Source organism: Panthera leo, chromosome A3, assembly GCF_018350215.1.
Source record: "Panthera leo isolate Ple1 chromosome A3, P.leo_Ple1_pat1.1, whole genome shotgun sequence".
Taxonomy (NCBI): domain Eukaryota; kingdom Metazoa; phylum Chordata; class Mammalia; order Carnivora; family Felidae; genus Panthera; species Panthera leo.
Window position 1 is genome coordinate 55,410,298 of NC_056681.1, and position 10,833 is coordinate 55,421,130.

At 53.3% G+C, this 10,833-nt stretch overlaps 1 protein-coding gene across 1 annotated transcript; it reads right to left on the reverse strand.

The window, feature by feature from the left end:
* Positions 1-6,843: 6,843 nt before the first annotated feature.
* POU3F3 (POU class 3 homeobox 3) lies at positions 6,844-8,343 on the reverse strand. Its single transcript, XM_042930197.1, has one exon. The coding sequence runs from the start codon at positions 8,341-8,343 to the stop codon at positions 6,844-6,846; it is 1,500 nt and encodes a 499-aa protein (XP_042786131.1).
* Positions 8,344-10,833: the final 2,490 nt, after the last annotated feature.

Consider the following 10,833-nt stretch of genomic DNA (forward strand, 5'->3'; position numbering starts at 1 on the left):
CCTAGATCCAGGCGCGTTCCCAAACAATGCGACCTACCCGCCTGCGAGGCCAGTCCTCTGTGACCCCTACTCCCCCCACATTCGAACTGTAGCCAAGCGTTAGACCCTTATTCTGAGCCAGCGCGCCCCCTTCCAGGCACAGCACCGTTCGGGAATGGACGCGGAGTGCCCCCCTTCTGTAAATCCCAGGCTCTGGGCCCTGGGCTGGGCCAGAGTCTTTGAAGACCCAGGGGGTCCAACTCCGTGGTTGCTTTTCCTCCAGGGCTCCAGGGCTTGGGGGCAGCGGGGAGGTGGATCTCGGAGAGAGCCGGGGTCAGCAGGCCCTGAACTCAGCCCCTCTGAACTCTGCGGTCCGCGGAGGGGGAGGCTGCAACCGAATTCCGGGGAGAGGAGGCTGGACCCCAGCACGGAAAATCCGCAAACGTGGAACAGAGGTCGACAGGCATTTCTACCTTTAATTCTCCTAGGCGTCCCAAAAAGTGCTCGTCAGTACCTCTACGACCTCCAGCCGACCCACCTTCCAAGGAAACTTTCGCAAGTTTTCATTTCGCTCTCTCTCCGCAATTTCTTAGGTTTTCTCCAGCCACCGGCCTTGTCGATTGCTCTACCAACTGCCCGTTAGTCCCCAGGGCTCCCAAGGCCTGGGTATTTCCTGAATTATGATAATAATTGTCATTATCAGGCTGGGGAACGATCGAAGGATCAGAGGACAGGGGACTGAGGGGGAGAGCAGAGATGTTGATGAAAGGAGATATTTCAACCTTGTGTTTCAAAAAAGTTTCAGTTGACAATTATCAGTAACCCCGATAGACAACTCCATTAAAAAAAAAAAAAGAATTTACTACTGCTCTTGAAAAGCCGTTATTTTTTACATCGCTTTTAGGAAGATAGATGAACAAAACATCGCGTTTCAAGCCATTTTGATCTGTAATTAAATGGCAGGATCGGTTTGTATTCTCCTACGGCTTTTACAGAAGTTGCAGTGATCCAAAGTCGGGTTGCTGTGTCAGAGTGGCATTTTATTAATGAGAATACAAAAAGCTTGCATATTCTTAGCCCTGCTTGAATTTAGTTGCTAAGCAACCGGTGTATGGTAATTCATCCGCGAAATTTAAATCTTTGAGAAAGGATCGTGCGTTTTGCTGAATGGTCGCCACGAGGAAAACAACTTGTGGGACTGGCAGCAGCTGTTACGGCCGGGCCGCGGGCCGGGCCGGGCCAAGCAGGGATCGGGCCACCCCACCGCGACCGCCACCGCCCCACCTCGGCGCCCCGCCTGCCCCGCGTCCCAGAGAGAAACCGGGCTTCTGCCCCGGCGCTACCCTCCTCCGCTTCTCTGATCCCCATTTCCACTTGAGGCAGGCCCTGCACCTGAGCAAGCCATCTGCATCCCTAGGGCTTCGGAGTCCAGGCCGCGAATTTCCGCAGCCCCTCCCCTCACCCGCACCCACAGGCGCGCAGGACACACACACACACACACACACACACACACACACACACTCACTAGCACACACATCGTGCCGCCGCGAGAATGCCAGTTGCCCTCTTCCCAGACCCCTCTGAGGTCACTTCCAGAGCCAACTCTTCCTTGAGGAAGACCCGACTCATAAAGAACGCAGCCCACAGCCCTCCAGAAGGCCAGGCGGCCGCCGCTGGCCGGCAGTGACATCATAGGCTCCTGCTCGCCACGCTCGCGCCCACATTTTAGGATACAGGAACAAACACGGATGTGAAATCAAGAATGAGAGAGAGAGTAATCTAATTAATAGGCCATGAGCCAGGCTAACAAAATCAAAGAATCTGATTACACAAGTACCCCTCTTGCTATCTCCGCTCCCCCACCCCCACCCATGCCTTCCAGCCTCCGCACTGTTTCCTTTCCTAGACTGGAAAGTTCAGGCAAACCCAGAGCCCTCTGATCTCCTTATTGAAATCAAGATCAAGCCCACGGTGGGGCTCCTGCAGCCGGGAGGTCACGTGGGTGAACTTCAGGCCCTCGGAACAGTCGCCCTGAGGAACTGAGAGGTGACCAAGTGACCTACACAACCGGAGAGCTGGAGAGGTGGCCCCCACGCTTCTGACGCGCATCGCTCTTACCAACATCAGCAACAGCAACACCTGTACTGACTGCTCATGCTGTCTGACCAGGACTAGGAGGGAGAGGTTCTTACCACAGCCATTTTAAGAAGAACTATTTTTAAAAAACAAACATAACACAACTCTTTCTTCCTACATCACCTTGCTTCTGAGTCACTGATAGCCTCGCAGTCTTAACTCAAAACTCTCACCACCTTTCCCCCCAGCATAGATGTCTGAGCACAGCCAGGTATTAGGTTTTATCACCAATACAGAGCATCTGTTCTAATCAGTCCGGTCAGCCACGTGCATTTCATGAAAGAAGAGAATTCTTTCGATTCTATCCTTCTGCCTTGAAAAAAACCAGGTCCACCACCTAAATAATTAATTTCAAGTCTGCATCCAGTGCCAATACTTGTTGCATCCATTTTAGAGTTTGATTAATTACCCTGGAACTTGGGCAAACTAAACTCCATGTGGAGAGAATGTTTCTTCCTTCAATTTAGTTCTGAAAGCTACAAGTTATTGATGGCTCTTGCTCTATTTACATACAAATTGGTGCAAATATGCCCATATCCTAAAAAGCATTCTGTATAAATATATAAAAGTGTCATTTTTGATTTAGCTTGAAGAGGTTGATCATTTATTACAAAAATAAACGAATAAATACAACAATATATTGTTGCTTCCAACAGGATAAATACTTTACAAATATATAATTTAAAAAACAAATTTAATTGTTAAAATTATTTAAAATATTACACTTATCGATAAAACTATCAATAGTATATACTGCATTTAATATTAGAACCAATTATTCTCTGAATGTTGAAAACCATTCATACAAAACAGATTATGAGCATGGTAATAAGCGAACACTGGAGGCTACAGGGAAGCAGAGGGAAACTCTAAGATCAATAATGAACAGTTCTATTTTGGAACAAAGAAGTAGTCCTTGGCTAAGTACTTTAAGAAAAAAAAAAAAGGCAGAGCAACAACAGTAAAGTGACTATTTTAAATACACCTTGAATGATTTATCGCCCAGACTTGCAAGGGAAGATGGTTGGGTGGTTGAGGTGACAGGGGCTTGGACAAGTGATCAGGAGCCACAGGACACTGCAAACTATAAATGGGCCTAGCTCAGGATTAGCCAGATTGATGGAACAGAACTTTGTCACTTTCCTTTGGGTTGGAAGGGGAGGAGGGGGTGGATTGAAATGGAGGAAACAAATGGGCACTTTACGAAGCACAAGACACTTGCGCTGCAAAGGAACACAATGACCAAATTCATTAAAAAGATCTGGTGATATATAACAATATTTTCATTATTTACATGTGTAACAATATAAGCCTTAGCACAAAACCTCTCAGTTATAGCTGCCCTCTTTTGTTTTTCAAACATGAATTTCATTTTGTAAATACATTCAAAGGGTTGATTTTTTTTTTTTTAATATGGAGTGCAAGCATGAGCTCACTGTAAAAAATGCAAAATGATGAAATAAAATGGGCTTGCTTTCTCTTCTTCGCCAATGAAAAGTTACTCTGCTACCCTTAAATCTGGGGCTCCTTCCAAAGTAATCAGCAAAAAAGGTTGCTTTTTAATAGAAAACAGTGTGAAATCTAATGTTAGTTCTTTTGTTGTCAGCCAAATCAAGTAAGCAAATACCTCCTAAAATTTTAAATAGACCTATTCTCTGTCTAATCAACCACTACCATTCCTGTAGGGAAAATAGGATTTCATCTCACGTGCCAGTAGTATTCACCATATAAAAACAACCACACCCAATCCTCAGCTTTCTCATGAGGCCTGTTTTGCTTGCCCCTGCAGACCCTCAGAAAATGATAAAGTTTGTCCCCACCCCCGACCCCCCCTCCAGGTTGTAAATTTGCTGGGCAGAGAGATTACAATAGCAAGAGAGGAGGAGACATGAAGGCAAAGGAAAGTAAATTGTGGTTTCTTGTTTTCATTTTTTTCCTTCTCTCTGTTTAATAAATGTGGCCTTTTTCAGATTTCACAAATCAAAATGATTGTGATTTTTAGTACGATTTGGTGCTTAAAATAATGCAACCCAATACACGGCCATCTGGCTGGGCTTGATTTATGAAAATGACACAGGGTCTGTCTGGAAGAAATAACTGTTCCTGTTGCTCTCACAGTTTTCCGGGTTTTTTAACCCCTGCATCGATATCAGAGGAAGAGAGAGGAAGATGAGAGAAGGCAAAGAGTGAGTGACAGCTAAATGAGATTAGGAGGAAATTAATCCATAAAATCATTGCTGTGTCACTCCCAAATACTTTTTTTAAGTACAATACGATGGGACTCAACTGAGCAGAGCCTTTTGCATCGGTAGGACTCACAACCTGAGGCATTACACTTTCATTTTCCCACATGGTAAATATTGATACATTGACTTGATAAATGTGACCGCTCTGCATGGTGTATCTGAGGAGTGATCAAAAAAAGCTCAACCCCCCAGCACCAGTAAAGTAGATATGGAATCATACTGGGGAAAGACAGGGACATAGAAAGTCTGAGCTGGTAATCACACTGGGGGTAATGCAGTGTGGACCCTAATCAGGATTTTAGAACTACATTCTTTCAGTACAAGGAAAACAACTAAAACAGAAACAGAAAACCCAAAACAGCTTAATAATTTAAACTGAACTTCATATAGTTATTAATGGGAAGTGATTAATATAAAAATATCTTATAGACTTGTAAGCTATTCTTTACAACTATTAGCCTTCAGAAAAAGAGGAAAGAGACCTAGCAATATGGTGGGGGGAAGGGAGGGAAAAGAGAGGGTGAACTTGGGTGGGTGGGTGGGGGGGAGCTATGTATTAGCCATTAATAACCAGTTGGCACATTTTTACTGGTGATGTAGTCCAGTCTTCTGGTCAAGATGATAAAGGACACAGGTATTTCCGAGAAAAGAACTAGTATTTAGACAATCTCACCTAAAAACACTAAAAACACCCACTAAAACCAAGGGAGAGAAAAATGTTGTGAAATTTATGGATTAACGAGGAGTGACAACTATGTTAAAGTACTAGCAGTTTCTGTCACGTCTGTCCTTTACTCCGTATTTCGTGGAGCAGGCTGTACTTCCTCAGTGCTATCACTTAAGGATTTGCATTAGTAAAAAAATATTTCCTAAAGAACTCTTTTCTTCCCACATAGTGTTTATGCATCAGACACAGACTATTTCATTCTAACAAATTTATTTTCTCGATCAGCTCTTACGGAATCACTACTCAAATTAAATTACAATCAAATGATCACATCAAAAGATACCCTTACTACCTAGCAACTGTCCATATTTTCATTTCATTTTGATTTGTGCTCGTCTGAAAAAAACACGTAATACAAGATCTGGGGAAAAATAAATTACCGTTTTGCAGCAGTTCATAAGTATTCTGAATAAAATATTAAAAGAAGTCATTTAATGAAAATATAAAGCAAATATTTTTAGATCAACAACGGATCTAACAATTCTATATTGCCGTCTTTTGAAAAGTCTGTTTATTAAAACCTACCAAAAACACTGCTTGGAAATGGCAGTATTATATAATCACATCCACAGCACCCATTCAATCAAAGTTGGCAACGGATTGAGGAGAGAAGTCCAGAGGAGTGCAGCGGCTGGTGCTCAGTCCTTCTAAATCTCTTTATCTGAGTCAGTCCAGAAATAAAAAATAAAAATATTAATAAAAAAAATATTCGCGGTGGAATCTTTAGGCCTCATCCACCCGAGTGCCCGCCGTTAAAGCCGGGGCTGGTGGCGGGGCCTTGCTCCTAGCCCAGTCCACCCGCCCTGCCCGACTCAGCCTGGCCTCCCCCACTCCTGGGTAGCCGTCCCCTTCTCCCTCGCCCATCCCTCTGCTCTTTCGTGATGCTTTATTTCCAAGGTTACTTTGAGAAGACTTTTTCTTTTGGCTTTGCTATTCAGTCTGTTAATTTCAAAAGCTGTGAATATTTTCTTTCTTGCTTGCTTTCTTTTTCTTTTTCCTGAAGACTGTTCTTTGTTTTCTCCTTCCTATTTCATAGTCCATTTGTCCCCAAATGACTTTAACATGGCCAACTAAAACAGGGTGCCTCTGCTTTCTTGCACGTCGCTCCCAGGAAAGAAAGTTTCGGTAGATCACTTTAGTCAGCCCTTTGGATGGGGGGAGTGAAAAGGAGAGCGGGGGCGGGGGGGGGGGGGGAAGCTGCTTTTTTTTTTTTTTTTTTTTTTTTTAAGAGGCGAGGACGAGGCAGGTGCTAGGTGCTGTCCACTGTTGCCATGTAGGACTTCCTAGGGTGGGGAAAACCTCACGAGTGCAGTTTTGGTGCGCTAGGCATCTTCACCCTTCTTTAAAAAGAAAACAGAAAAACAAAAAGGAAACACCACCACAGTATAAACGAGATCTCATGATCGCCTCCTTTTTCTCTTCCGGTTTTGTTTGTTATATATGTATATAAAACAGTCTGGGTATTTGTTACGCTTTTGTTTTGTGTTTTGCCCCTCCTTCCTTGGACTTCAGAAATGTCTTGGTCCGTCTCTCTCTCTCTCTCTCTCTCTCTTTCCTCCAAGGGCGGGCATGTTTGTCTTTGGGCGGAGGGGAGGGCGGCGGACTGGCCTGGGCCCGGTGCGGCCCCGGTGCGGGTCGGCGCGGCGGCGGCGGCGGCGGCGGCGGCGGCGGCGGCGGGGGTTGGCGGCGATGCTGACAGCGGCTGCGGAGGCGGCGGCGGCGGCGGCGGCCCTCTTCGCGCTGCGCCCCTTGCCTTCACTGCACGCTCGTCTGCAGTCCGTGGTGCGGCGGCGGCGTGTCGGCGCTCACGGTGCCCACCTGCGAGTAGACGTCGTCGGGCGTCTGCTGTTGGATCCCGGGCGGTGTCATGCGCTTCTCCTTTTGGCGCCGGTTGCAGAACCAGACCCGCACCACCTCCTTCTCCAGCTGCAGGCTGTCGGCCAGGTTGGTGATCTCCTGCGCGGAGGGCTTGGGGCACTTGAGGAAGTGGCTCTCGAGCGCGCCCTTGACGCTCACCTCTATGGAGGTCCGCTTCTTGCGCTTGCGGCCCTGCGCCGCGATCTTGTCGATGCTCGTGGGGCTGCCAGTGCTCGAGTCCGCCTCCTCCAGCCACTTGTTCAGCAGCGGCTTGAGCTTGCACATGTTCTTGAAGCTCAGCTGCAGGGCCTCGAAGCGGCAGATGGTGGTTTGCGAGAACACGTTGCCGTACAGCGTGCCCAGAGCCAGCCCCACGTCGGCCTGCGTGAAGCCGAGTTTAATGCGCCGCTGCTTGAACTGCTTGGCGAACTGCTCCAGGTCGTCCGACGTCGGTGTGTCCTCGTCCGAGTGCGGGTCGTGACTGTTGAGCCCGGGCCCCGCGCCGCCGCCGCCGTGGTGCGGAGGCCCCTGCGCGTGGTGCGGGTGCGGCGGGTGCGGGTGCCCGTGGTGGTGGTGGTGGTGGTGGTGCTCGGCCAGCTCGGGCGTGTCCCCGCGCACCAGCCCCGGGTGCACCAGGCTCTGGGCGCCGCCGCCCGCGCCGCCGCCGCCGCCGCCCGGGCCCGGGGGCGCGCTCAGCATGCCGTTCACCGTGAAGCCCCCGGGCTGCGAGTAGAGCAGACTCTGCGGCGGCGGCTGCTGGCCCCCGGCCATGGACGGGAGGTGTGCGGCGGCTGCGGCGGCGGCGGCGGCGGCGGCTGCGGCGGCGGCGGCCCCCCAGCCCCCCGGGTGGCCCTGGTGCGGGGGCGGCGGCGGGGGCCCGAGGTGCGGCGGCCCGCGGTGGTGCAGCGCGGTGCCCGCGTGCAGGTCGTCGCGACCGGAGCCGCCCTTCACGTCGGGGCCCTGCGGCGGCGGCGGCGGCGGCGGCTGCGGCGGTTGCTGGGGGCTGCCGGCCATGCCCACGGCGCTGCCGGACCACGGCGAGCTGGCCTCCACGGCGGCGGCGGCAGCGGCGGCGGCGGCGGCGGCGGCGTGGGGTAGGGCCGTGACCCACTGATGCGCGTGGCTTAGCATATGGCCGCCGTTGCTGGCGGCCATGGCCCCCTGCATGAAGTCGCTCTGGACCATCTTGACGGAGGACGGGTCCCCTCGGTAGGCGCCTGAGGTCACGGCGGCGCTGCCGGGCTGCATGCCGCCCCCGCCGCCGCCCGCGCCGCCGCCGCCGCCCCCGCCGCCGCCGCCCCCGCCGCCGCCGGCTCCCGCCGCGTCCGAGTGTACAATGGAGCCGGCCGCCAGCAGGCTGTTCCCCGGCAGGTAGGGGTTAGAAGCCGCCGTGGCCATGCCGCTCCGCTCCCGCCACCCCACCGCCGCCACCACCGCCGCCGCCGCAGCAGCAGCAGCCGCGGCCGCCGCCGCCGCCGCCGCCGCGCCCCCCCGCCTCCCGCCTCCTCCCCCCCCTCCTCCCCCGCCCCCGCCCCGGGCCCCGGCCGGCCCCGCCGCCTTCGCCGCCGCCTCCTCCTCCGCCGCCTCCGCCCCCGCCGCCGCCGCCGCCGCCGCCGCCGCGGCCCCCGGCTGCAGCTGCAAGGCCGCTCGGCAGGGCGCGGGGGTCGCCGGCCGGCCTTGGTCAGCAGCAGCAGCAGCAGCAGCAGGAGCAGCAGGAGCAGCGCTCTCGGGAGGGGGGCTCGCTTCTCGGGGCGCGCTCCGTGGCCGCCCCCTTCAGGGGGGGTCGTGGCCGCCCCCCAGCCCCGGCGCGTTCCGCTCGCTCCAGCGGGGCTCACCGGGCAGGGCGCGGGCCTGCGCTCCGGGCTCTTTGGCGGGGCGCGCCGGCTCCCGCTCCTCTTGCCGTCCTCCGCCGAGCGCGGACTCTGCCCGGGCGCGGGGCTCAGTCCACCTGCTAAGTGAAGATTTCACGGGAGACAACAAAGAAAGCAGCCGTTCCTTTCTTCCTGAACCAAATTGTGGGTGACCAGCAACCGGACCGCTGCTTCCCTTGCCCGCTCTCTTCTCTCCTCCTCAGGAACACATTTCACTCGTTTTCCCTTAGAGTAGTAAAACTTTTTTTCCGTCCTTGAAGGCGTGGTGATGCTGGCTGCTCGCGTGTGCGGAGAGGAGAGGCTGGCTCCTGCTCTCCTCCTCTGGTCCTTTCGTTTCAAGTTTTGTTCTGTCCTAGGAAAACTTCTTGCGATGGTGCATTTCTCTGAAGTTGCTATTGCCGGAGCTCTTGGTTGCCTCTGAAACAAGAGTCCTTTTTCATTCTCCTCGCAACAGTCACAGTCTGATGCGACATCTTTCCTTTTGGGCAGAAATTAGGAAACAAATATAACAAGGAAAAATTGAACAGGAGAAAAATGAGGTCGAATGGCTCTGTTACCTTGTTGCTGACGGTTGGGGTTGGTGTTTTATTTTTTTCCCAGCAGTTGTCTGGAGGAGGAGGAGGAAGAAGAGTGCATTGGTGGAGGTGGAGGTGTGTGTGTGCATATAGGGGATCCTTGATACACAACCAACTCCAGTGGGCACGTTGCACGGCTCGTAGAGTGCACCGACGGCGCTGGCGCTGGCCGAGCCGGAGCGGAGTTGCAGCGGGAGCTCGCTCTGCGCCCTCGTTCGCGCTCTCTCTCCCTCTCTCACTTTCCCTCTCCCTCCCTCTCTCTCTCTCTCTCACTCCCTCTCCCTCGCTCGCCCGCCCGCTCTCGCAGGGATCTGACAGTTCGCTCTCTGTCCCTCCCTCTCAGAGCAGGGACTGTCGAATGTTTACCCTCCGCCGCGAGCGCGCACCCACCACCACACTTTCCCAAATACAAGGAAGTCGAGCACCAGGGCCCCCGCTGATTGGCTACCCGCTGGGTGATTGGCAGGCCCGGAATGACTGGCTCAGGACGCGCGGCCCCCCTTCCGGCCGTTCCGATTGGTTGCTTTTTAATTTAGGCAGAGCGTCGTAGAAGCTGGAAATCTGTCGTCCCCCCCGCCTCCCTCCCCCTCGCCACTTTCTCCTCTCTGCCCCTCCCCCGCCACCCCCTCCGCCACATCTTAACTCTTAGTGTCCGGCCGAGGCGCAGGCGTTCCCTCCGCGGCGCTGTGGGTTCGCAACCGGTCTGGGAAGGGGGATGAAAGGGGAGAGAAAAGGGAGGGAGGCATGGAGAAAGGGGGGAGGGGGGGAGTTAGAAGGAATATGAAGAGGGGGAAAAAAACCATGAAAAATACCAACCTACCCACTTCACCTAGTACTGCGTTGTGTTGCCGCCCTCCCCGCTCCCCACCCCCATGCCACAGATTTGTAAAGCGCGCGGCAAGAATGCACCATTCACGCTAATACCTATAGGCAGCTGTATCCCCAGTGGTTTCAAAGTTTCCTTTTTCTTTCACCAGCAGGCCCCCATTTCTGTCTCGGCGGGGGTGGAAAGGGAGAGCTCGCATCGCCAAGGGCTCGGGTCGTGGCCACGCTCCTTGGAAATCCGCCACCGCAACTTTCCGCAGCCGCTTTGCGCCGGCGGCGTCCCCCTTTGTTTAAGTTCTCGGATGCCATCATCTGGGAAACCTGCAGCCCAGGACCCAGCGCGGTGCCCGCGCGTGCGAGACGGACCGCTCGCTGCCGCTGCTCGCTCGCTCCCCCACCCCCTCTCTGCCTCTCTGCTCTCCCTCCCTTCTTCCCTCCCCCCCCTCCTCTGGGATTCTAGCAAGTAGCGTGCGTGTCCTTGTGTGTTTGGAGGGTGCCGGTCAGCAGAGCCCAGCGATGTATTTGAAAAGCAATCAGTCGACCTTTCCCTATAGATCCAGCGTAAGTGTATTCCACCCCAAAGGCTCTAGGAATTCCCACTGCAGCAGGAGCCGGCC